The 27,351-nt window shown below is 49.7% G+C and overlaps 1 protein-coding gene and 1 pseudogene across 3 annotated transcripts in view; one reads left to right on the forward strand and one right to left on the reverse strand.

The window, feature by feature from the left end:
- The window catches only part of LOC132661909 (phospholipase A and acyltransferase 3-like), a 37,159-nt gene extending 16,576 nt beyond the window's left edge, over nucleotides 1-20,583 (forward strand). For all 3 annotated transcript variants that reach the window (XM_060607007.3, XM_060607008.3, XM_060607006.3), the window contains exons 3-5: nucleotides 4,217-4,319; nucleotides 10,670-10,938; nucleotides 18,433-20,583. In XM_060607007.3, the coding sequence (XP_060462990.1) occupies nucleotides 4,217-4,319; nucleotides 10,670-10,938; nucleotides 18,433-18,534 (474 nt within the window). In that variant the 3' untranslated portion in view covers nucleotides 18,535-20,583. The remainder of the gene's footprint in view (nucleotides 1-4,216; nucleotides 4,320-10,669; nucleotides 10,939-18,432) is intronic.
- LOC132661913 (peroxiredoxin-1 pseudogene) lies at nucleotides 5,688-7,405 on the reverse strand (annotated as a pseudogene).
- Nucleotides 20,584-27,351: the final 6,768 nt, after the last annotated feature.

A 27,351-nucleotide genomic window follows, 5' to 3' on the forward strand; every position in this document is an offset into this window, starting at 1 on the left:
TTTACATCCAAATTAGTTAGCATATAGTGCAACAATGATTTCAGGAGTAGATTCCTTAATGCCCCTGACCCATTTAGTCCATCCCCCCTCCCACCACCCCTCCAATAACCCTCGGTTTGTTCTCCATATTTCTGAGTCTCTTCTGTTTTGTCCTCCTCCCTGTTTTTATATTCTTTTTGCTTCCCTTCCCTTGTGCTCATCTGTTTTGTATCTTAAATTCCTCGTATGAGTGAAGTCATATGATATCTGTCTTTCTTTGACTAATTTCGCTTAGCATAATACCCTCCAGTTCCATCCACATAGTTGCAAGTGGCAAGATTTCATTCTTTTTGACTGCCGAGTAATACTCCATTGTATATATATACCACATCTTCTTTATCCATTCATCCATCGATGGACATTTGGGCTCTTTCTATACTTTGGCTATTGTTGATCGTGCTGCTATAAACATTGGGGTGCATGTGTCCCTTCGAAACAGCACACCTGTATCCCTTGTAGTGCAATTGCTGGGTCGTAGGGTAGTTCTATTTTTAGAAAACCATACTGTTTTCCAGAGTGGCTGCACCAGCTTTTATTCGCACCAACAATGCAAAAGAGATCCTCTTCCTCCACATCCTCACCAACATCTGTTGTTGCCTGAGTTGTTAATGTGAGCCATTCTGACAGGTGTGAGGTGGTATTTCATTGTAGTTTTGATTTGTATTTCCCTGATGATGAGCGATGTGGAGCATTTGTTCATGTGTTGGTTGGCCATCTGGATGTCTTCTTTGGCAAAGTGTCTATTCATGTCTGTTGCCCGTTTCTTCACTGGATTATTTGTTTTTTGGGTGTTGAGTTTGAGAAGTTCTTTGTAGATTTTGGATACTAACCCTGTATCTGATAGGTCATTTGCAAGTATCTTCTCCCATTCTGTCAGTTGCCTTTTAGTTTTGCTGAGTGTTTCCTTCGCTGTGCAGAAGCTTTTTATTTTGATGAGGTTCCCAGTAGTTCATTTTTGCTTTTGTTTCCCTTGCCTCCGGAGACGTGTTGAGTTAGAAGTTGCTGTGGCCAAGGTCAAAGAGGTTTTTGCCTGCTTTCTCCTCGAGGATTTGGATGGCTTCCCGTCTTACATTGAGGTCTTTCATCCATTTTGAGTTTATTTTTGCGTCTGGTATAAGAAAGTGGTCCAGGTTCATTCTTCTGCATGTCGCTGTCCAGTTTTCCCAGCACCACTTGCTGAAGAGACTGTCTTTATTCCATTCTTTCCTGCTTTGTCAAAGATTAGTTGGCCATACATTTGTGGGTCCATTTCTGGGTTCTCTATTCTGTTCCATTGATCTGAGTGTCTGTTCTTGTGTCACAAAGTCAGATTCTTAACGACTGAGCCACTCAGGCGTCCCCTTTCTTTTCTTTAATAATTTTAGTTTTTTTAATACATGTTTTTAATGTTTATTATTTTTGAGAGAGAGAGAGAGAGAGGGAGAAACATAGACAGAGAGCAAGCAGGGAAGGGGCAGAGAGAGAGGGAGACACAGAATCTGAAGCAGGCTCCAGGCTCTGAGCTCTCAGCACACAGCCCGACCCAGGGCTCAAACTCACGGACTGCGAGATCATGACCTGAGCTGACGTCGGCCGCTTAACTGACTGAGCCACCCAGGCACCCCTAATAGTTCTAATTTTAAAAAAAGTTTATTTGTTTTAGCAATCTCCACACCCAACGTGGGGCTTGAACTCACAACCCTGAATCAAGAGCCGCTCCCTCCACAACTGAGCCGGCCAGGCGCCCCTTTAGCGTTCATTTCTATGAGCTTTCACCAACACACATGACTGCATAGCTGTCACCACCATCAGATACAGAACATTACGGAAAGTTTGTTCCTCCCTCCTGCCCCTTTGTTGTGCACTCCTCTCCCCACTCCTAGCCCCTGGCAATCACGGATCGTTTTTCTTTCCTATAGTGACGGCTTTTCTGGAACGAGACATACATGGGCTAATACCTTGCACTGCTTTTCGGGTATGGCTTCCTTTACTGAGCACCAGGCTTTTGCCGCCCTGTTACCTTTTGATGTTTACGGTTATAAGGTTTGAATTTCTTTGTAGATATTTTTGTCATTGCAATAAAAAAATTTTTTTTTCAGGCATCCTTCTATGTGTAGACCTCCTTTCACTGGTATTTATCTGGAACACAGTGAGCTCCTCGGGTCTGCACACCCACCAACTGCTCATTGCCTGACATCTTATTACTGATGGTCAAACTGTCTCCTGTTGTAGTCGGTGGGCTTCCTGAGGGCTGGATCCCTGCCTTGTCTTCATGTCCTTGCTTATTCATGGGGACCCCCAGCTAAACTCCCTTTGGGGGATTTCTGAAGACCCCCTAATTCTCACCAAACAATACACAATACATTTTTTTCTTTTATTCTGGAAAACAAGTGGGATTCATAAATTGCAACCATTGTCCATTGTTCTGAAGTAGGTTCCCAGTAAGGTCGGGGAGCCTTCTTTTTGGCAGACTATTTACAATCACTGCAGAAGAGAACATGATTTATCCATAACGTTTCTGTGAAAAGATTTTTTTCCTGTCATATGTAATAGTTATTTGCAGTTTTAATGTTTGTATAAATAGAAATGAACTTGCCATTGACCTTGCTTCGTAGGCCTTGTGGAGTTGTGATTGGCTAGTCCCACTAACCTTCGTTTTTATCCCAAGGGAGGCCATGCAGGGGTGAGTCCTCCCCATCGCATCCTTGATGAAATCTCTGTCAGGTCTGTGGAGCTTGGCGGTGGAATGTGGGCGAGCCCCCGTGGGTCTGCCCACCAAGGGCAAGCAGGCCAGAGCCTCCGCCCCCCGCCCCCAGATCCTTCACTCGCTGAAGACTAAAGGGATTTTCCTTGCTCATTAAAGAGATTTAAGATTGGCTTGGATCAGAGAAGCTTGTCACCCCTGATTCTGGTCCAAATCGAATGCTCCCACCCCCAGCACTTAGCATAGGGTCTGTTGCTGGTCCCTCAATAATGCTAAGGCAAGTGATCTCGAACCTCTCTGAAGTTTTCTCCGGCTCTGCCCCACGCGCCCCAGCAGGGTAGGGCTCCCAGTGGCATTTCCCTGGCACACACGCACCCACTCAGCCCTGCGCGCACTTCTTGTGAGGCAGTAAGAAGTATAATTTTGGGTTTTTGTCCCCAATTCCTGGCACGAGGCTTCTAAAACCCTTGTAATTTCCTGACTGACAGGAGAGAGAGGAGAATCTTTCATTATTCTTAACAAGCCCCTTCCACCCGCACTGGAGTTTCTGCTCATGAGGTGATGAGAGTTCAGAGCTGGAGGAACTGACCTGATTAGAGGGCTGGAAATTTCAGCCCCACCTCCGACCTCCTGGGAGGGGAGAGAGGCTGGAGGGCGAGATCATCGCTAAGGACCCATGAATGAATCAATCATGCCTGTGTAACTAACGCAGCCTCCGTGAGGACCCTAACCTAAGGGATTCGGAGAGCTTCTGGGTCGGTGAACACAGGGAGGTGCTGGGAGAGTGGCACCCCGGACAGCTGTGTGCGTCCCACATGCCTTCCGGGTGCGGCGCGTCTCTGCCATCTGGCTGTTCTGAGTTGCATGCTTTATAACAAACCGGTGATCTAGTAAGTGAATGGTTCCTGAGTTCTGTGAGCCATTCTAGCCAATTATAGAACCTGGGGGGGGGGGGGGGATATGGGAACCCCTGATTTATAGCTGGTTGGTCAGAAGCGCAGGTGACGCCCAGGATTTGTGACTGGCAGCTGAAGTGGAGTTGGCGGGGGGGCAGCCTTGGGGGACTGAGCCCTGAACCCGTGGGGTCGGTGTTAACTCTGGGCAGTGAGTGGCAGAATCGGGATAAATTGTACAATATCCAGTCCATTTCCTCCGAGGATCGAATGGCTTGGTGTGGAAAAACCACATATCTGGTGTTAGAAGTGTTGGTGTGAGTATAGTGTACAGGAGGAAGAAGTTTCCTTTATTCATATACTAACATTCACACACACACACACACACACACACACAGCCACTCGTCATTGGGATGAGCAGCTGGGAGGACATTACTTCCAGAGACATACCAATTCTTGGTCAGGCCCAAGGCCAGGTTGCGGAGTACCTAAGAGACACCCTCCCAATTTGACAGCCTCTGGCAAGGGACCCCGGCCTCTGCTACCTGGTTCCAAGGTCTCACTTGTGCCACCTCTAACAGCCCTGTTCTTGATTTTGCAGCCAGAGCCCAAAGTTGGAGACCTGATTGAGATTTTCCGCCCTTTCTACAGACACTGGGCCATCTACGTTGGCGATGGATACGTGGTCCACCTGGCACCCCCAAGTAAGGGCGCGGAGGGCCTCCGCTGTGCTGGGGCTGGGAGGAGAGGGAGATGGGCGGCTGTGGGTAACAGGTGACCTCAGCTCCCCGCCTGGTGGCTGGTTCCTGAGTGCTGCGGGGAGGCAATCTGGTGTGAGGCAATGGTTTTCCAACTCTGCCCCTTGGGACCCTAAGGGTTCCCTATAGGGGCTGAGGTGGGCTTCCAAGGGGGTGGCTCTGCTTTTATGTTTTGTTTTTGTTTTTGTCTTGAGAGAGAGAGAGAGAATGTGAGCAGGGGACAGGGGCAGACAGAGAGGGAGGGAGAGAGAATCCCAAACAGGCTCTGAGTTTAGTGCAGAGCCTGACATGGGGCTTGATCCCACAACCCTGGGATCATGACCTGAGCCAAAATCAGGAGTTGGATGCTCAACTGACTGAGCCATGCAGCCGCCCAGAACACATTCAACTCTTTTTTTTTTTTTTTAACGTTTATTTATTTTTGAGACAGAGAGAGACAGAGCATGAGCGGGAAAGGGGCAGAGCGAGGGAGACACAGAATCTGAAACAGGCTCCGGGCTCTGAGCTGTCAGCACGGAGCCCGACGCGGGGCTCGAACTCACGGACCGTGAGATCGTGACCTGAGCCGAAGTCGGACGCTCAACCGACTGAGCCACCCAGGCGCCCCAACACATTCAACTCTTAAGTGTAAAGCTCCCTGAGAGAGCATGGGCTTTTGGGCAGCAGGTTTGGTGGTGAACCTAGTTTCTAGCCTTCAGTCTTGGTTTCCTTATCTGTGAACTGAGGCTAAGAACACTTCACCGGGAGAATCGTTGTGACGGTCCCCCATCACTTTTCTTACACCTTTTTTTTTCGCTTAAACTGAGGTATAACATAAATATAGTAAAGTACAGAAACATAGTAAAGCGTATAGTCAGTGAATTAAAAAAAAAAAAGTCTCCATCCGTGTGACAGTGACCCAGATCAAGATCTGGAACATTTCCCCTACCCTAAGAGGCTCCCTCTTATCACTGCCCCACCCCCAACCCCAGGGACGATCGCTATTGTAGCTTCTCTTGCCATAAATCAGTTTTGCCTGCTCTAGACCTTCATGTCAGAAGAGCTGCATAGTCTGTGCTCCTTTGTGTCTGGCTTCTTTCCTTCAGCCCGTGAGAGTCATCGGCTTGTGAGTAGCAAGTTCTTTATCATTGCTGGGTGTTTTCTGTCATGTGAATACACCTTGGTTTGTCGTCCGTTCTCCCGCTGACGGACATTGGATGGGTTCCAGTTTTCGGCTGCTGTGAATACAGTTGCTGTGGACATTCTTGGACAAGTCTTTTGCCCCCACCCTCCCCCTTCCTCTAACTAATGGCCTCACCCCCATGTCTTCTCTAGATAACTCCCTGTAGAGTGAATCTTTGATTGTCTACCATGGCCATCAACGCTTCTTCACTTGCCTGTCTCTCTTCGGTTCCCTCCACTGGGCTGTCTCTTTGTTTAGCCCCCTCCCAAAGTAGCCCTTCTCACAGCTACTGAAAGACCTTTCACATCTTGACAAAGCTAAAGGTCCATTTTCTCATCAAAACTTACTAGTCTTCTCTGCAGCATTTGACACGAGCAACCTCTCTCTGGTCTTCACCCAGCACCCGTCTTTCTTCCTCTCTCACTGGGCCCTCCTTTCATGGTCTCCTGTGTGGGTTCTTCATCCTGTCCCATATCCCTCATCCTTACTCTCCCCAGGTGACCTCTCGGGTCCCTGGCTTCCAGCACTTTCTATTGGTGGATGTTTCCTAAGCCCATACCCGCAGCTTAGGCCTCCCCGCTCAGCTTCAGCCTTGTACATAGCCTCTTGACCACTTGGCATCTCCACTCGGGTGTCCAGTTGGCACATTGAACTTGACACGCCCTGAAAGTCTCCAGTGGATGACACTACCCAGCTTCTGGAGCCCAAAATCCAGGCGTCATCCTCAATCCTTCTCACCCCGCATCTGATCCACCAGGAAAGCTGGTTGCCTTTTCTCCAAGACAGACCCCGGGTCTGATCACTTCTCACCGTCTCTACTGTCGTGCCCTGGGGTAAGCCACCATTCTCTCCTCTGAAGCTTCCGGCTGGTCTCTCTGCCCCTTGCCCGCTTGTGGCCCGTCCCTCCTTCCCTGGGCAGCCAGCATGATCATTCTAAAGTATAAATCTGATTATGTACTTCTCTCCTTAAAATTCCTCCCCCCTCTCAGTTCAAGTTTAATAGAAACAACCAAAGATCAAAAGCGATGCCCCACTTCCTTGCAGATCAGGTGGCCTGCCCCATAGCACAGCCTGAGCTGTGACCAGGAAGAAAGGAAGGAAGGCAGACCCGAGGAAGAAAGGCTGGCCTCCCCAGCCCCTGCAGGAAAGGCCTGTCCTATCCCAGTACCAAATCTAAAGTCTTGTGTTTTAAGCATGACAATGGTACAAAAGAGGTTTTGTTTTCATGGCCGCCCACTGCAGCCCGGCCCGAAAATGACCCAGCGCTCGCCTCTGCTTAGAGAAGTATTCTTTGCTCTTCTGGACATTGGGCTTGACTGTATCACTGTCAGGCTTTCAGCCAGCTGGGCCCACTCCCCCCCATGCTTGTCAGTAAACTGGGAGGCCTGAACGAGTCTCAGAGTCTCATCCACAGAGTGGCCGACAGGGAGGTCATTCACATGATGTGCCGAAGGATTCCTTCATGATCAATGATAAAGAGGCCCCTGAATGAGATGCCTTCATCAGTCTTGAAGACTCCATTGTCCTGAGCGATGGTACCCTGGGGGTGCGATACCTGGGTCCCAGTCCTGGGCGTGTGGATCCACGACAGAAGTGAGAGTCCACAGAAGCACCAATCATTTGCAATCGAGTTTCTTACATTCTCCCGTCCTGTCACTGACAGCAAAGATCTCCATGGGGGAAGCGAAGGTGAAAAGACAAGAGAGTAGGAGAAGAACACAGCGTAGATTTTCCTTTGTGGTCAGAGAGGCTGATACCTTTGAACTGGTCATCTGGCATTACGGCCGTGGCTTTGTACTTGGGGGCAGGGTGCCCAGTTTTGGCATTTCCTGAAGCCATCTTGCTATCTGTCCCTAACCACTCTCGAGCACCAGAGCTCACCTGGATGCCTCCCCCTTCATGGCACCCTAAGTTGAGTAGGGCAGGTCCCCGGGAGGGGGGGGGGGATGAGGAAAAAGTGCCAACTGGGGTGTGGGAGTGCTTCTCACCAGCTCTGAGACAACGTGCCAAAGACCAGTTGGGAAGAAGATGCCCCTTAAAATTCTTTTTTTTTTTTTGAATTTGTTTTAAGTTTATTCATTTTTGTGAGAGAGAGAGACAGAGCATGAGCAGGGGAGGGGCAGAGAGGGGGGGTGCGGGACACAGAATCCAAAGCAGGCGCCAGGCTCTGAGCTGTCAGCACAGAGCCCGATGTGGGGCTCGAACTCACGAACCGCGAGATCATGACCTGAGCTGAAGTCAGATGCTTAACTGATTGAGCCACCCAGGTGCCCCAATTCTTTTTTTTTTAAATGTTTATTTTTGAGAGAGGCCAAGAGAGAGAGTGCGAATGAACAGGGGAGGGGCAGAGAGAGAGACAGAGGGTCCGAAGCAGGCTCTGCGCTGACAGCAGAGAGCCTGATGGGGGGCTCGAACTCACCTGAACCGAAGTCGGAGGCCTAACTGACTGAGCCACACAGCCACCCCCCAAATTCTTGATCGGCTTTTCCATGACACATAGAATAAGATTCAAAGTTTATACTGTGGCCCATGAGGTCCGGTGTGGTCTGGCCTCTGCTTGCCTCTCTGACCCTCATCTTTCTCTCCCCTCCTCCTGGGTCTCTGGATTGCAGCCACACCGGCCTCCCTGCAGCCTCTGGAGCCTACCACACTCTTCCTTCTGGAGGCCCTTGCCCTTGCCCTTGCCCTTCCTTTTGCATGTGATGCTCCTTCCTGGATCTCAGCACAGCTGCCTTGCCCCCATCATTCCAGGCTCCACTCGACGCCCATTCCCTGGGGTGGCCCTCCCCTTCCCGAGCCTCCCCTCTCCTGTAATCCTCTCCTAGTCATCGTCTCCTGTAATATTTCACCTAATCTAATCCAGAGCATATTCACTACCTAGAAGTACCTGATTTTGTGTATTTGCTCCTTATCGGGGTGAGTCCTCTCACTGGAATATGAGCCACTTGAGGGGAGGCACCCTGTCCAGTTCATGCCACTCTCTCCAGCACCTTGGACAAGGCCCAACACACAGGAGGGCCTCCGTGTTGACTGATTGCACAGTGGATGTACCTGGTGGACAGGAGACAGGGGAGGGCATGGCAGGGATCCTGGGGACAGGTGTGTGTCACAGGTCATTGGGTGGGTGATGCTCCTTTAATGGGAAAAGTTGCTTCCACATGTATCTTCTCATGAGAGCTACGCAGGAATCTTGCCAGATAGCTCAGGACTGACCTCATGCTACTCAGGAAATGGTAGAAATCAGAGTTGGAAGGAAGCATGGAGAACGACCCTAATGATAGTGACAGCTGACACTTGCTGGGCACTCCCCCTGTTCCAGGCACCAGAGAAGTCACCTTACATGGCCAGGTCTGATCATCCTTGCAGCCCCCACTGCGGTACAGTAGGGACAGAGAGGGCTGTTATCATCTCTGTTCTACAAGGACTTGGAGACTCTGAGAAGTTAAGCACCTTGCCCAAGGTCACACAGCAGATAGAGGTAGAGGTGGGAGTTGAACTCTGGCTGTCTGACTCTCCATTCTGGGCCTTTAACCATGATGTTATACTGCCCAGTCTGATATTTCCCCCAATTCAGTCATCAAATGTGTGCCATACGCATGTGCCCTTTCTATGATTGCTTAATTAATATTTTCTTTTTTTAAAAAAAGATTTGTTTTTAAGTTTATTTATTTTGAGAGAGAGCGAGAGAGCATGAAGAGGGAAGGGACAGAGAGAGAGAGAGAGGGAGAGGGAGAGGGAGAGAGAATCCCAAGCAGGCTCCCTGCTGTCAGCACAGAGCCTGACACAGGGCTCGATCCCACACACCATGAGATCGTGACCTGAGCAGAAAATCAAGAGTCGGATGCTCAGCTGACTGAGCCACCCAGGCATCCTACTTAATTAATATTTTCTTTAATGGCTAACTTAAAAAAAAATTTTTAATGTTTCTTTATTTTTGAGAGAACGCGCGAGCAGGGGAGGGGCAGAGCGAGAGGGAGACACGGAATCCGAAGCAGGCTCCAGGCTCTGAGCTGTCGGCACAGAGCCCGACGCGGGGCCCGAACCCACAGACCGCAAGATCATGACCTGAGCCGAAGTTGGATGCTCAACCGACTGAGCCACGCAGGCGCCCCTATTTTTTTTAAATTGAAGTATCGCTGACACACGATGTTGCATTAGCTTCAGGTGTGCAGTGAAGGGACAAGTCTGCCCGTTCCGCTGTGCTCACCGCAAGTCTAGACGCCATCCGCCCCCAGAAGAGGCTACTACGACATCCCTAATGACACTCCCTGTGCTGTCCCTTTTATCCCCGTGACTGCCTCACCCCGTAACTGGAAGCCTGTACCTCCCACTCCCACCCCACCCCTGCTCCTTCCCCTCTGGCGACCACCGTTTCATTCTCTGTCTTATGGGTCTGTTTCTGCTTTTCGTTTATCTCTTTAGTCATTTGTTTCGTTTTTTAAGTTCCACGTGTAAGTGAAATTATACGGAATCCACCTTTCCCCGTCTGACTTCTTTCGCTTCGCGTTAATACCCTCAAGCTCCACCCGTGTTGTTGCAAATAGCAAGACCTCATCCTTTTTTGTGGCTGAGTAATATTCCACAGGCAGTTTAATTTCTGGAGCTTTGGTGTCCCTTCCAGTCCCTCAGCCTCGGCCGGGGCCGTGCCAGTGCACCCAGTGGGCCTCCCTGGCACCACGTCTCGAGGAACTGTTTCCAGAAGTCTGGGAGCTACAGATCCACCTTTTCGGCAGTAATCAGCCTTGTGTTTGTCACGGGAGCGCATCCCTGCTGGACTCCCAGAAGGGTCATACTCTATTCCCCTAGGGAGATGGCTGTGCTCAGGGCCCATATTTGCACAGCCAAGAGGGCCCCTGAGGAGTCACAGGGTGGAGAAGGTCAGCTTCTCTGGGTCCAAAAAAAAAAAAGATCACACCAAATCCCGAAACTTGACCACTCCACATTTCGGATAAGGAAACCGGGGCCCAGAGACCGCAAGTACCTTCTCCAAAGCCACACAGCAGGTGTCTGGCCCTGCTCCCCGTTCCCTCCCACATCGGCTCACGCTCTCGTGGTTGGTGCCAAGGGCCTGCGGACGGACCCCGACGGGCCTGCCCGGGACCGATCCCTCTGTCTCCTCTTTGTGAATCCTCAGGTGAAATTGCGGGAGCGGGCGCGGCCAGCATCATGTCCACCCTGACTGAGAAGGCCGTGGTGAAAAAAGAGCGGCTGGATGACGTGGTCGGGAGAGACAGGTACCACGTCAATAACAAACACGATGACAAGTACTCGCCGCTGCCTCCCGGCAAAATCGTCCAGCGGGCGGAGCAGCTGGTGGGCCAGGAGCTGCCCTACTCGCTGCCCTGTGAGAACTGCGAGCACTTTGTGAACGAGCTGCGCTACGGAGTCGCCCGCAGCGATCAGGTGCGTCCCCAGCCTGTGTCCCCGTCCCCCCGGAGCCGGGCCATGCCGTCAGCTGACTGTGGCTGGACGTCAGGCACAAAGATGATGAAGCAGTTAGAGGCAGGATCCCTGCCGTCGTCAGCCGCTGCCTTGATGGAATCCTGTGTTTTGAATAACCTTCTTCTTTTTTTTTTTTTTAAGTTTATTTATTTATTTTGGGAGAGGGGAGCACAAGTGGGGGAGGGGCAGGGGGAGAAAGAGAGAGAGAGAGAGAGAGGGAGAAACCCAAGCAGGCTCCGCACTGTCCGCGCAGAGCCCGACGCGGGGCTCGAACTCACGAACCGTGAGATCGTGACCTGAGCCACCCAGGGGCCCCAACACTGTTCTTCTTTTATCCACTTAGAACCTTGCTAAGAGTGAAGAAAGCGCACGTTAGAATTTTCCTGTGCCCAGAAATAATTCTGGGGCTTCGCGCGGGGGAGCTGTGTCGTCTAACCGCCTAATTTTCTGTGGTCTAACAGAATTTCAGTCTGTCCGCTTAAAAAAACAAAAAGGCAGATTTCTTCGCCTTTCTAACGAGGGACAGCTTTTTCTGTTTCATGCTGTTCTCCTTGAAGACCTGTGTGTGCTCACACCATGTGGCCCTTTTTTGTGATCAGAGCTCCCATAATTCAGCGCGGGGCCTGGGCTCACCCAGCAGCCCCGCGACTAGGAAATGCTCGGTGGTGGCCGTAGTGCTGACTCTCTCAGGCTGGTCACTACCCGCCCCCCCCCCCCATCCCCCGTAAAATGTGCACTATCAGAACTAACTAGAGACCACTTTCTTGCATTTGATGATACCCTTTGATGCCTCACGGACCACGCTCGCAGTCAGGCTATTGTGGTTTTCCTTGACAAAGTACCTTTTGTCTGAAGCCGCTGCCTCAGCATTTGCCCTCACTCTGTGAGGTTCTGTAGAGAACTGGGGGCGCGTTGTGCCTCCTGCATCATCTGAAACTGTTTGTCCCACCCGGACAGATCCGTCGAGCGAGGAAAACGCTGGGGACAAGTGCTTTCGGGCAGGTTCCATAACAGAGAAGCACAGCTGTCACAAGGCCATGCCGGATTTCCTCCAGGAGGAAGGCTAAAGGTTGGCTTGTAGGCAAATGTCAGGTCAGCAGCTTCGTCCGGATTCCGTCGTCATGCCTTTTGGCTGCTGGGAACGGCGGTTCTGGGTACCACGCTCGTGACGTCAGTGATGGGGGCGTATTTCCTGACACCGCGCACAGCTATGGTGGGTCCATTTATGGCCCACGTAAGCCTGGGCAGCACCAAGATGTATATATTTTTCACCATCGAAGACCTCCAAGTTCCTCTCTCCAGGGGGTCATGTAGGAGTTTGGGCAGCCACAGCATCCAATCCAGGCAGCCTGTGAGCTTAGGTGGCAAGGGCAGTGTCGACCGTGTTGGGTAAGCGTGTTCGTTTTGGGTGTCAAGTTCATAGTTTCCATCCTTTTTATTCCTGCAATTTTTGGCACGTTGTCCTCATTGGACTTCTTGGCATAAAAGCGAGGATCGAAAATCGTTGTCTTTGCTGTCCCTGGTTCTGCTTCAACGGCTGACTTGGTTTGTGGGTGAGATTTCTTGATCCTTGTTCATGATGCTTTTTCCTGCCTTCGTTGGGAAAAAGCACAGTTTTGCTGATTTGGGGCATTGTGTCTTCACTGGGGACAGTGGCTGTGGGCGGAAGGGAGGGCTGGCTCTCCCTGTGCTTTGTCACGGGAGCCCGTGCCCCCAGAGTTGCGCCTGGATAGTGCTGGAAATGGGAAGAGGCCGAACTTTCTCACGGTTTCTTGCTGATCTGAATTGTTTCCGCTGAGTTTTGTTACCTTCAGTGTTGCTGCTGCACCTGATAACACGTGAAGGGCGGAACGGTGGCTGTGAGGACACGGTGGCTTAGAAGCTGGGAAAGAAACTGGGGAAAGGGCCACTGGATACATTGGCTCTGCGGCTGGAGTGTACATTAGGGCAACTGACTTCTGTGTTGGGGGTGTTTTTTTCTTTTTTAATGTGTATTTATTTATTTTGAGAGAGAGAGAGAGCAGGGGAGGAGCAGAGAAAGAGGGAGAGAGAGAGAATCCCAAGCAGGCTCTGCGTTATCACTGCAGAGCCCAATGCGGGATTCCAACCCATGAACCATGCGATCATGACCTGAGCAGGAGCCGAGAGTTGGACGTGCAACCGACCGAGCCACCCAGGTGCCCTTTGGGGTGTTTTCTAAGCTTCAGAGTACATCCTCAACACTCACTAGCAGAGGCTTTTTATCGACACCAAAACGAGGGTCTTAACGTCCACAGAGCTCATCTATGGCCACCACGTTTCGGCTCAGTGGCAGACTGTCGGGTTCTCGAATTATACAAGGAGAGTGCTGTGCACGTCGAATGAACTTGAATGTTGAGGTGAAAAAAGAGCCGGGGACAGCAGATCTAATTCCTGAAAGCCTATCAGAGGTAGACAGAGTCCTGTCGTCTGGAACACCAAGAGCAAAGCTGAGTGCACTCTTAGGCACTTGAGACAAACCAGGTTGAGGGGCAGAGGTCAGAGGTAAGGGGAAGGTTTCCAACAAAGTGAAGGACGAATCTGAGCTCTGTGTGTGTGTGTGTGTGTGTGTGTGTGTGTGTGTGCGCGCGCACGTGCAGGCGTGCAGGAGCCCCCAGTGGCCCCGTCACAAAGCCAGACTATCACAACAGCAATCATTTAATCACATGCTTCTGTTCGATCAGCGTAACACATAGTTGTCTGTGTGACGCATCAGCGACGTTTTCCCGTGGCTGTCTGCTGGGATGTCACGTGTGTGTCTTCCTGAAATGCCCGTAGTCTTTGCCTCACCTATGGGATGGCTTCCCCATCACCTTCCTGCCTTTCAAGTCTTGTAGACGTGGCGTCGGCATTCCAAGTGGGTGCAGAAGGGTTTCGCGGCAGGTTTCTGAGCTAACTGTGGTTGCCTCTATTTTTTTGTCTTTTGGTGGTGGTGTTTCTGGAGAAGTCTTTGAAATTTAATTTTTAATCTTTCCAAGTAATGCATGCACACAATTTGTAAAGACAACCAGGGCTCAGGGTACCCTACCCCACACCTCTCTACTCCTCCCCATCCCCCCCAGCAGCCACTCTTCTCTCTTTGAGTTTGGCATGTACCTATTTCTGAATTTCTTGTATATTTCTTCTTATTATTTTAACGTTTATTTAGTTTTGAGACGGGGGGGGGAGGGGCAGAGAGAGAGGGAGAGAGACAGAGAGAGAGAGGGAGAGAGAGAATGAGCGGGGGAGGGGCAGAGAGAGAGGGAGAGAGACAGAGAGAGAGAGAGAGGGAGAGAGAGAATGAGCGGGGGAGGGGCAGAGAGAGAGGGAGAGAGAGAATGAGCGGGGGAGGGGCAGAGAGAGAGGGAGAGAGACAGAGAGAGAGAGAGAGGGAGAGAGAGAATGAGCGGGGGAGGGGCAGAGAGAGAGGGAGAGAGAGAATGAGCGGGGGAGGGGCAGAGAGAGAGGGAGAGAGACAGAGAGAGAGAGAGAGGGAGAGAGAGAATGAGCGGGGGAGGGGCAGAGAGAGAGGGAGAGAGAGAATGAGCGGGGGAGGGGCAGAGAGAGAGGGAGAGAGAGAATGAGCGGGGGAGGGGCAGAGAGAGAGGGAGAGAGAGAATGAGCGGGGGAGGGGCAGAGAGAGAGGGAGAGAGAGAGGCTTCCAAGCAGGCTCCATGTCACAGCGTGGAGCCCAACATGGGCCTTGAACGCATGAACCATGAGATCGTGACCTGAGCCGAAACCAAGAGTTGGACCCCTAACCGACGGAGCTCCCCAGGCGCCCCAGGGTTTCCTTTTTCCTCGAAGATAATTATTATCCCCTTTCATTGCTTAGTTTTCCTTGTACCTATTGTCAGTTCTCCCCACGCTGTCTGATTAGCCCTCAGTACAGTTTTCCACAAGGGAAATCATGTCCAAGTAATCTATCAGTTCCAGGATGTTCTCTTTGGACACACGCATCCCCGAGATGGCCATTCTGCCGTCAGTGCTGGTTGGCTCTTGGCTGACCGCATGGTTTTAGCCCAGGATTTCCCTTTGCTGTCTTCCTTGGGATTTCCTTTGCCTTTCTCTTGGGTCGGATACCCTGGTTCCATGATCTCTTCATTTCTTATTTCTCGGAGTTTCTCTTAATTTACGTAGACCACATCCCTCAGAAGTTGCTTTAGGTTCGAAAGACAGTACATGAGGTAACGGGGATGCTGAGGCACACCGCTGTCATCTGGTTTGGTTACTGTATAAGCTTCCTCTGGCTGCCGTCACAAATTACCACAAATTTAGTAGCTTAAAACAACCCAGAGTTACTGCCTTACCGTCGTGGAGGTCAGAGGTCTAAAAATGGTTTCACTGGGCTAAGATCAAGGTGCCAGCAGGGCTGTGTTCTTTTCTGGAGATTCCGGGAGAGAATCTATTTTCTTGCCTTTTCTGGCTTCTAGAGGCTTCCTGCGCTGCTCGGCTTGAAGCCCGTCCTCCGTGTTCAAAATCAGCAATTGTTGATTGAGCCTTTCTCACATTGCATGACGCTGACTCTTCTGATGCCCTCTTCCATCTTGTAAGGAACTTCATGGTTACACCTTGGAGCCCACGTGGGTAACCCAAGGTTAGATCCCCTTTTTAGGGTAAGTTGACTAGCGACCTAATTCTATCTGTACTCTTAGTTCTCTCTCGCCATGTAGCACAATATACTTCCAGGTCCCTGGAATTAGGACATGGACGTCTTCAGGGGGCCATATTTCTGCCTCCCGGTTACTCTCTACAGCTGGCACAAGGCTGTTGTCCCGGGGATCTCCCCTCCCCATCATTCTGGAGAAATTCTCTTCTGTCCACTTTCGTCCCGGAGCGCCCCCTCTTCTGCACCTCGTGTCTTCTTTCGTGGTTTACTCCCTTGTTCTGGCGGGAACCTTCTTTAGCAGCTTCTTGAAAAAGGATGTATGGAACGTACATTTTTGAAAACCCTGTGTTTCTGAATTATTTTGTTTTACCCTTGCACCTGATTTGATAGTTTGCATACGGAATTTCTAGTTTAGAAATTGTTTTGCTCTAGAATTTTGGAGGGAATATTCCATTGTCTTCTTGTTTCCGGAATTGCTTTGGAGAAATCTAAAGCGATCCCAACTCTTGATCTCTTGATCTTTCCTCTGTTTCCTGTTTTTCTTCCCTGTGCTAGCATTTGGAGTATCTTTTCTTTACCCAATTTTCTTTATTATTATTATTATTATTATTTTTTAATATTGAGAGAGAAAGAGAGAGAGAGAGCACTAGTGGGGGAGAGGGGCAGAAGGAGAGAGGGAGAGAGAATTCCAAGCAGGCTCCGTGCTCAGCCCAGAGCCCAAAGCAGGGGCTCGATCCCACGACCCTGGGATCATGACCTGAGCTGAAATCAAGAGTCAGACGCTCAACCCACTGAGCCACCCAAGTGCCTCTCTTTACCCAGTTTTCTAAAATTTCACAGGCGTGTGCCTTGGGGTGGGTCTACGTTTATCCATCATGATGGGCCTCAGAACACCATTTCCATCTGAAAACCCTCCTCGCTTAGTCCATGGATTATTTCATTGTTGATTCTCCTCTGTGTTTCCTGTATTATCTCTTTCTGGAATGTCTATTATTCAGATATTGGCCTGCCTGGATTATTCCCTCTTGTTTCCTTTGGCTTCTGTTTTCTTTGTCTTCATCTTTTGGCTCTTTTTAAAAAAAAATTTTTTTTTTCTGAGAGATTTCCTCAACTTTATCTTTCAAACTTTCTATTGAGTCTGTCATTTCCATTGTGCTTTCTAAGAATTGTTTTTATTCTCTCAATATTCTATTACTTGTTATATACCGTGTGTTATTTATTGGATGCAGTACGTCCTCTTATTCTCTAGCGATCATTTTTAAAAAAGATGTTTTCTTTCCTCGATACGGTTTCTGGGTGCCTGGGTGGCTCATTCGGCTAAGCATCCGACTCTTGATTTCAGCTTGGGTCGTGATCTCACGGTTCGTGGGTTCGAGCCCCACATCAGGCTCCGTGCTGACAGTGTGGAGCCTGCTTGAGATTCTCCCTCTCCCCCCCCCTCTCTCTCTCTGCCCCTCCCCTGCTCGCTCTCTCTCTGTCTCAAAATAAATAAATAAACTTTAAAAAACTAAACCTAGTTATTAAAAAACATAGATACGGTTTCTGGTTCCCCAGATTGTGTTTTGTTGGTTTTGCTCTCTGTCTCCTGTTTCAGAGTCTTCCTCAGATGTCTGGTATCCTGGTCGTATGCTCATGACTCAGGGTGGGTGGTTTCCTACAGAATGGAAAGTCCGAGTGAACTGAGAGGGGACAGTGGCTTGCTGACTTTGAGTTTCACTTCTGGGTGACATAGGTGGACAGTTTGTTGGGGAATCTTCATATCGGTATCTTTTGTTTTTACTTGGGCTGGTCAGATTCCCTGGGAAAGTTTTCCTGACTCTTGTGTGATGGGTCAAGTTCTGGGAGCAGAGAGGGGCAGGTGGGCCAAGGGTCTCACCTTTAGCATGTTTCTGGTCTCTCCCTCCCTTGTTTTGGGCACATCCTCACGTGTGCTTCTGGATTTCCAGAAGGCCCCCAAGTCTTCCGTTTCACCGTCTGCAGAGCATAAACTTTCAGACTTCCACTGTGGTTAAGGAGGGGTCCGGGGACCTAGCCGCAGAGCTCTCTCTCCTGTTTCCGGAGGTATTTGACATTGCCAATAGGTGATCTTTCCTGAGGATCCTGTGGTACAACTCGGGTGGATCCTCAACTTTTCCTGCTGCTGCCTTAGAATGTAGAGTTCTGTGGGTCCCTTGTGGAATTATGCCTAAAACGAGTGCCTTACTCGTTTTAGGAGAGAGTGTAATTTGACACACGTTCACTTTTTACCCCGAAATCTACTCTGACTTTTGCGACACTTCCCCCCCCCCCCCCCCCAGTACAAGCAATACAAGTCAGCAATCCTAATAAAGTATGACATCACTACTGCTCGTAGTCGGGGGCTCATATAAGAACTCGTAGAGAGCAACTCTGTGCCTGGCAGAACTGGGCACGGGGGTGCAGCCAGACACAAGGCAAGGGAGACAGGCGAGGTCCTGGCTCTCATGAAGGTCAAGGTTGGCATACTGACCATTCAACACGAGTTCCTGCCCCGCTTTGCACTCGCTTCAAGGGCTCCCCGCAGCCACCCGGGCTTCGCCGCCCTGCCCTTCGCACAACCGCGCTCTGGGGGTTTATGTGCTTTCAATACCCACAGAGTGAATCGAGTTGCCCTTAGGCCCATGTGCGTTCCTGGCCAGCTGGCTCCATCCATCTGTTCTTTCCCCATCCAGCCCTCTTCTCCCCATTTCCCTGCCAATATCCGTTGACTCCCGGGTTTGTCGAGTGGGCCAAGGGGCATGTGAGTCTCCCGGAGCGGAGCGTTCTTGTCGCAGGTACGGCCTGCACGCGGAGTCCCCACAGATTCTGATCTCCCCTCCGCTCTCTTGCAGGTCAGAGACGCCGTCGTGGCGGCTGGCATCGCCGGCGTGGGCTTGGCCGCCGTGGGCCTCATCGGAGTCATGTTCTCCAGAAACAAGCGGCAGAAGCAATGAGTGGGAAGGGACCGTCCCAGCAGCAGTGACTTTTGTACACTCAGGGGGTCTTGTCGGGCCGGAGGTGTTGAGGTTTCGGTTTGCGGATTTCATGCTGTTTGATGATACGGCTTATTTTCGCAGGATAAAATAAAGCCCAGTAAGGGAGGATTTTGCTGGAGGAAATGCAGCAAGAGCTGCCTGGTGTGAAGTGTGTCAGGCGCACAGCCGGGCCCTGTTCCTTGTGCCCTGGACCCTCTGGTGGTCTTCCCTGCCTTTGTCTTTGCCGGCTGCGTTCTTCCCCTTGCAGGAAACAGGCCGACTCCTGAGCTCAAGTAATGGGCATCTCGGGTTGCGGGGAGACAGGCGAGTAGCCGGGGAGACGGACAGATGGACGTGACCGATGCGCGAGGACGGGACCCTTGGCCCGGAACGAGACCCGGGACGGCTTCTTCCGGGGCTCAGCAGCCGAGGTCTGCGGATGGTCAGTGGAGCCAAAGCCCAAACCAAAGCCCGAACCAAACCTCTGCCCGAAGGAAACTCGGTGTGTGCTCTCACCGATGTTGTGAAAACCCCCCTTGCCTCCCCCTGCTCCCCACACCTTTCCTCTGCCTTGTCGCCCCCGGCCCCCTGCGCGCCCCTCTTTCCTGGCCACTCGGGCTGGCCGTGTCCCCCCGCCCCCGAGTCTCGGATCTCGTACCCCTCCTGTGGCCCCCTCTTCCCGTGGCCCCTCCGCTCCACGCCCCCCATCCCCGGTGGCTCTCAGCTTTCAAGCCCAGCCTGCCGCTTGGCCAGTCAGCCCTGCCCACGGGGCCGGGTCACAGGGAAGCCTCAGACCCCGGCTGCGGCTGCCCCCACGACCGGTCTCCCCTGGGGACGAGGCACCACCTTCTGTGGCTTGAGGTCTGCCGCTGCTGCTGGCCGGACTTGGCAGGTGTTCAGAGGGGCCACTTGTCTGCAGGGGGGCTTTCGTGGCTTCCTCAGAAGTACTCTGCTGGGGCCAAGAGGCCTGCCCTCCACAGGGCAAGGCTTCTCCATCTGGTTGCAGATCTGTCCTTTTGTCGGCCCTGCTTGCCCGGAGACCTTCGTCTGTCAGACTCCCGGACGGGACTTGCCCGTGGCTCCCTGCCAGCTCCCTCCTGCTTGGCCGAGATCCAGTCCAGGGTCAACTCGTGCCCACCCACACCCCAGCATAGAGATGAGAATAGTTGTCTCCCAGTGCGGTTTTCTTTGTGTCTCCGCTCTGCTGATGTAACATCTCGTCCCAGTTCTCAAGCTCCCCAAAGCAGGGGACGTAGGCCAAATTCGAAGGGCGGGTCCTCCCGAAGGCCCCCCTCTCACACGGCATAAGGTGAGACGATGGGGACGCATGAGGTGGAAACCTTCAGGCTAATTATCGAGAACAGAGGGCCGAGGAAGGATAAACACAAGAAAACAAAATGAAGACACCCGGTTCCGTTAAAAAATAAAAATTCCATCCAAAAAAGTGGGATGCTGTAGAAATAACCAAACAAGATAGAAAAATTGGTTCTAAATACATTGATCGTCACTATATAAACTGGCCACGTAAGAGAGACACTTTCCACTGGGTTGGAGACAGACACTGGGTTAAGACTGATGTCTTAAAAAAATGAACGCTATCGAGGAGAAACACTGAGGGGGTGTGAAATCTGTCCTCCAGTGAAAGACACGCTCGGCCCAAAGCACCTAAATGTGAGAAAACACCCGTGAAAGCAACTTGAGACAATTGGGGGAAATTCGAGTATGGCCCGGGTATTAAAGAACATTAAGGAATTATTAATTTTATTAAGTGAATTGGTTTTAGGCTTGTGTGAACACATGACCCGATTTAAAGAAACAGACGCAGGGGTGCCTGGGGGGGCTCAGTCGGTTGGGCGTCTGACTCTTGATTTCGGCTCAGGTCATGATCTCATGGTCTGTGAGATTGAGCCTTACCTCGGCCTCTGTGCTGACAGCAGGAGGCTGCGTGGAATTCTCTCTCTCCCTCTCTCTCTCTGACTTTCCCTGGCTCTCTCTTTGTCTCAAAACAAGTAAAATAAACATTTTTTTTTTTTATAAAAAGTATGGCATACAGGGCGGCTGGGTGGCTCAGTCGGTTAAGTGTCCAACTTTGGCTCAGGTCAGGATCTCACGGCTCATGGGTTCGAGCCCCGCATCAGGCTCTGTACTGACAGCTCGGAGCCTGGAGCCTGCTTCAGATTCTGTGTGTGTGTCTCTCTCTCTCTGCCCCTCCCCCGCTCACACTCTGTCTTTCTCTCTCAGAAATAAACATTAAAAAGCAAAAAACAATAAATATGGGCACCTGGGTGGCTCAGTCGGTTAAGCGGCTGACTTTGGCTCAGGTCACGGTCAGTTTGTGGGTTTGAGCCCTGCATCGGGCTCTGTGCTGATAGCTCAGAGCCTGGAGCCTGTTTCAAATTCTGTGTCTCCCTCTCTCTGTCGCCCCCTCACTTACACTCTGTCTCTCTCTCTCAAAAAAAAAAAAACAACATTAAAAAAAAAATAATTAAAATACATAAAAAATAAAAAGTATGGCATAATAAGAAACGTATTTGGTCTTTGTCCTTGGTTCCGAGCATGAGCTCCCTTGGAATTTCCTGAGTGATAAGACTCTCTAGTATTATTCAAAATGAACCCCTTTCTATCACACCTGAGTCTGTGCTAATGACTGATGTAAGGTGGGGGCGCTCGAGAGCCTTATGATGGGGCTGGTCATCCCAAAGACCAAGTAATTAGAGGATTGGAACTTAGAGCCCCTCTCCACCCCACCCCCCGCCCCCACACCGATCTCTGGGAGAGGGAGTGAGGTTGAAGACAAAGCCCCATAAAACCTCTTGAACGAGGAGACTTGATGAGTTGTTGGGTTGGTGAATGCATGAGGTGCTGGGAGAGCCACATGTCTGAGGAGGGCACGGAAGCTCCTTGCATCCCTCTGCCCCCATATCCTGCCCTGTGCATCTCTCCCGTTTGGTTGTTCCTGGGTTTACCCATTATAATAAGCTGCTAAACATAAGTAAAGTGCCTTTCTAAGTTCTGTGAGCTAGCAGATTTTTGGACCTAAGGGTGGTCATGGGAAACCCCAATTTATAACCCATGGACAGAGGCCTGGGTGGGCCGGGTCTTGTGAATGACATCTGAAGGAGGGGAGGGGAGGAGCCCTTACTGTGGGGTCTGTGCTAATGCCCAGGTGTCACTGTCAAAACTGGAACGAGTTGTTGGACGCCCAGTTGGTGTCAGAGAATCACAGGATTGGTTGCTGGTGTAGGAAAATACTCCAAAAGGTTCTGTGAAAGTCTCAACTCGCCAGGAAGATATAATTCTTGACTCGTTTGCATCTAATACAAATCTCTAAACCAGACACTGAAAATGTTGGCCTATTGCAAGGAGAAATTGACAAATTCTCCATTACGGTGGGGAATCTAAATGCACTTCTCTCAGAACTGATAAATCAAGGAGACACAAAAATCAGCAAAGACACAGAACATTTGAAAAGCCAACAAGCTGACTTAATATAGATGGCACAGTGTATATGCTGTGTACCACACAGTACAATTGTGGCAAACAGATTCTTTTGACCACACACAAAGGAATGTACATAAAACTGGCCTCAAAGCAAGTCTTAAGCAAATTTCAAGGGACTGGTGACATAGAGATTATCTTGTCTAATCACAGTGCATTAAGTTAGAAATCAAGAAGGAAGAGATAGCTAGAAAACCCCTCTACTTTCAGAAATTTTAGAGCATATCGGTAGTTACATCATGAGACAAAGATGAAAACGTAATGGAAATTACATAATATTCGGAACTGAATGGTAACAAAAATATTAGATATCGATCTTGGGGCCATGCAACAAAAGGGATACTTGGAAAAATTTGTAGTGCAAGTCCTTATACGAAGAAAGAGAAAAGTGCAAATTAATAAGTTAATCATCCAGTTTAAGAAGATAGAAGGCAAACAGATGGCCAACAAATGCATGAAAAAGCACTCGGCGAAGGGCACCAGGGCGGCTCAGTCAGTTGAGTGTCCAACTCTTGATTTCAGCTTGGGTCATGATCCCAGGGTTGTGAGATCGAGTCTCGCACTGGGGAACTCCACGCTCAGTGCAGAGCCTATTTGGGATTCCCTCTCTCTCTCTCTCTCTCTCTCTCTCTGCTGTATCACCCCACACCTGTCAGAATTTTGCTGGTATCAGACAGAAAAGAAATAGCGAGTGTTGGTGAGGATGCGGAGAAAAGGAAGTCCTCGTGCACTGTCGGTGAGAATTTAGTTGGTGCAGCCACTACAGAAGACGATATGAAGATTCATCAAAAAATTAGAAATAGAACTACCATATCCAGCAAATCCATGTTGGGGTATTTATTCCAAGAAAGAATAATAAAAAGAAGGAAATCTTGCTTATTTCCAACAACATGGGTAGACATTGAGGGTATGACGCTAAGTGAAATACATCAGGCAGAGAAAGAAAATTACTGTGTGATCTCATTCACACGTGGATTCTAAGACCAAACCAAATCAAAGCACAAACAAAGAAAACCAAACCAAAATGAAACAAAAAACCAGGCTGACGGATACAAAGAGCAAATAGTTGGTTGCCAGAGGGAGTGTGGAGCAGGCTAGATGGGTGAAGGGGGTTAAAAGGTACAGAGTCGCGGGGGCGCCTGGGTGGCTCAGTCGGTTGAGCATCCGACTTCAGCTCAGGTCATGATCTCACAGCTCGTGAGTTCGAGCATGAGTTCGAGCCCCACGTCGGGCTCTGTGCTGACAGCTCAGAGCCTGGAGCCTGTTTCGGATTCTGTGTCCCCCTCTCTCTCCACCCCACCCCTGCTCATGTTCTGTCTCTCAGTAATAAATAAATATTAAAAAATTAAAAAAAAAATAAAGAACTTACTACAGTGATAGATATCATACACTAATTTATAGAGCTAAATTCAGCCTCTATGAAGACGGCATAGAGTGAAGAAAGCATCTCCACCAGGAAACGCTACTGGAAACGGGGTCTTCACAGAGGTGATCACGTTAAGACGAGGTCATTGGCGTGGGCCCTAAGCCAATATGACTGGGGTCCTTATGAGAAAAAGTAATACAGACACGGGGAAGAATGCAAGGTGAAGACAAACAGACACACGGAGGGAAGACAGGGGCAGAGACCGAAAGTCTACAAAGCCAAGGAATGCCGAGGACGGCCAGAAGCGAGGAAGAGGCAGGAACGGACTCTTCCCCACAGGCTCAGAGAGGGCGTGGCCCTGTGGACAGCTGGACTTCTACTTCCAGACTCCAGAACCGTGACCCAATAATTTTGTGTTGTGTGAGCCCCCTCGTTTGCGGTCCTTGGCTACAGCAGCCCTCACCCGTCACCCACACCTACTCATGTATGACCTCTCGCTGACCGGATGACACAATCCACGCACAATGACATCTGCCTCAAGCATTACTGTGTCTACAGCACTGGGTGCACCGCCTCACACGAGGTAGACATTCAGAAACGTGTGCGGAAGGCAGGAGTCTAGAGAGGAATCCGTTTCAGGGGAAAAGGTGTCGAACTCAAGTTTTGACAGACGCGTTTAAGAACAACAGCTCTCAACCACTGAGTTGTGGCCCCGGTGCGGAAACACCGGTCACCAGGTACAGGCCAAGGTTGAGGAAGGATGTTCTTTGCTTTTTACAGGACTATAAATTAGAACTAACTCCAGGTAATCCCCATAGTAAATGACACCCTCATTCCTTTGTATGCTGATGCGTTTTCTTGAATGTCAATGGGACAGGTGGAATCAGAAAGTCATGCTAAGAACTGCATTCCACTCTGGAGTCGCCACGGGACGGTATTTTACAGGACGAACATAGAAGGACCGCTGCGTGGAGAATAGAAGACTGCGAGTAATTAACCGTAGGTAGTGACAGTAATGATAAATAATGGCTTGCAGTTATTAAGCACATACTCTTTTCCAGGCACACAAAGCTACGCATTTTACAAACACGGACTTATTAACCCTCATCCTGGATTCCTACAACAGCTTCACAACCGGCCTCACTGAATGCACGCCTGTCCCTAAAAATCTATCCCAAATGCAGCAGCCAGAGCGACCCTCTGCTCACATAACATCACTACTCTGCTCAACACACGGCTCCCACCTCCCCCAGAGGAAGAGCCCGAGCCCTTGCACAAGCCGAGCATCAGCAGGACCTAAATGCCTCGCTGACGTCGTCGCTAAGCCTCCTCCTGTCACACTTCCCAGTCCCAGCCACTGGCCTCCTTGCTGCTCCTCAGTCCTGCCAAGCACCCTCCACCCCAGGTCGTCTTGCTGCCCTGTCTCCTACACCACTACTCCCCACCCACCCACCCCCAGATATAGCTGCAGAACTTACTCGCCCACTTTCTTGGGTTCTGTGCTCAACTCAGTAAGGCCTTCCCTTATCACCCAGCAGTAGATATATGGACCACTGTGAACCAAAATCTTCAATCCTTTGTTAAAACTACTCAGCTGTAGATTTGAAAAAAGAGTAGAGGACGTCAGTGAGACCCTTAATAAAGAGATGAAAAAGAACCAATCAGAGATAAAGAACATAATAAATGAAACTAAAAATACAATAGATAGAATAAATAGTAGGCTAGAGGAAGCAGAAGAACAAATCAGTGACCCAGAGGACAGAGTAATGGAAAGTAATCAAGGTGGGCAGGTAAGAGAAAAAAAATTATTCACAATGAGAATGGACTCAGGGAACTCAGTGACCCCATCAAATGTAATAGCATTCACTTTTAGGGATCTCAGAAGAAGAGAGAGAAAAAGGGGCAGAAAGCTTACTTGAAGAAATAATTGCTGAAAACTTCCTGAGTTTGGGCAAGGAAACAAATCTGCATCTAGGAGGCACAGAGATCCCCCAACAAAATCAACCCAAGGAGGCCCACACAAAGACACATAGTAATCAGGTTGCCTGGGTGGCTCAGTTGGTTAAGCGTCTGACTCTTGATTTCAGCTCTGGTCATGATCTCATGGTTTGTGGGACTGAGTGCCGTGTTGGGCTCTGCACTGACAGCGTGGAACCTACTCAGGTCTCTCTCTCTCTCTCTCTCTCTCTCTCTCTCTCTCTCTCTGCTCCTCCCCCACCCATGCTCTCTCTCCTTCTCTCTCAAAATAAATAAACTTAAAAGAAAAAGCACATAGTAATTAAAATGGCAAAAAGTAGTAACAAAGAATTTTAAAAGTAGCAAGAGAAAAGAAAGCAGTTACAGGGATGCCTGGGTTGCTCAGTCGGTTAAGAACGTGACTCTTGGTTTTGGCTCAGGTCATGATCTCACATTTGTGGGTTCAAGTCCTACATCGGGCTCTGTGCTGACAGTACGGATCCTACTTGGGATTCTCTCTCTCCGTCTCTTTCTCTGCCCCTCCCCTGCTCATGCTGTTTCTGTCTCTCTCAGAATAAATAAATAAACTTAAAAAAAGAAAGAAAGAAAGAAAACAGTTACCTACAAGGCTATCTGCTTATTTTTCAGCAGAAACTTTGCAGGCTAGAGGGGAGTGCACAATATATTCACAGTGCTGAAAGGAAAAAAATCTGCAGCCAAGAATACTCTATCCAGCAAGGCTATCATTCAGAATGGAAGAGATGAAGAGTTTCCCAGACAAACAAAAGTTAAGGGAATTCATGGCCACTAAACCAGCCCTACAAGAAATGTTAGAGGGGGCTCTTTGAGTGGGAAGGAAAGACCATAAGTAGGAGTGTAAAAGTAGGAAGAATAAAAGCAGTAAAAATAAGTATATCTGTAAAAATCAATCAAGGCACTAACAAAATAAAAGGATGTAAAGTATAGCACCATATACCTAAAATATGAGGAGGAGAGGAGTAAGAATGGGTTTAAATTTAAGTGACCGTCAACTTATGCTATATGCAGAAGATGTCATATACAAAGCTAAAGGTAATCACAAATCAAAAATCAGTAATAGATACGCAAAAAATAAAGAGAAAGAATCCAAGTATATTACTAAAAGAAGCCGACTAATCATGAGAGAAGAAAGCAAGGGAGAAAGGAACAGAGAAGAACTACAAATACAACCATAAAACAAATGACAAAATGGCAATAAATACATACCTCTCAGTACTTACTTCAAATGTAAATGGACTAGATTCTCCAATCAAAAGACATAGGATGATGGAACAGATAAAAAAGGAAGGCCCATTTATATGCTGCCTGTAAGAGACTCATTTCAGACCTAAAAGCACCTGCAGATTGAAAGTGAGAGGCCAGCGAAACATTTATTATACCAACGGATGTGAAAAGAAAGCACTACTTATATTGGACAAAACAGACTTTAAAACAAAGACGGTAACAAGCTGGACTTGGCCGAAGTCGGACGCCTCACCGACCGAGCCACCCAGGCGCCCCAGGACAGTTTCTCTGTTTAAGCACCAGGGGTGAGGTGTGATCAGTCGTGCGTGTATGGGGGTGTTCGCGAGTGTCTGGCACTAAGAGGCCCTCTGTGACAATTCGCTGCGTGTTCTTCCCTGCTCTGTACGTCGACTGTGATTCCTCCTTAGCAGGAGGTTCCTGGAGACACCGTGCACCTTTATTCCATTAGATGACGGGGTTCACTTCCACCCACCCCATTGTATTTGAGGGACGTCACTCCCCAGGTCCAATCCCCTATGCGCCTGTGGTTCTGGAGGGGCAGACGAGAGTAAAAGGCAGCTACTTCCTTCGAGTAGTTTACAACTGGCCGCAGAGTGTAATGGAAGGAGCGCAGGTCTCCCAGCTACACAGAACCCGTGTGCATCCTGGGTCCCCTGCTCACCCTGCTCACCGCAGCCTGGAGAGCGGGCAGG

The sequence above is a fragment of the Panthera onca genome, chromosome D1, assembly GCF_046562875.1.
Source record: "Panthera onca isolate mPanOnc1 chromosome D1, mPanOnc1 haplotype 2, whole genome shotgun sequence".
NCBI classification, from domain to species: domain Eukaryota; kingdom Metazoa; phylum Chordata; class Mammalia; order Carnivora; family Felidae; genus Panthera; species Panthera onca.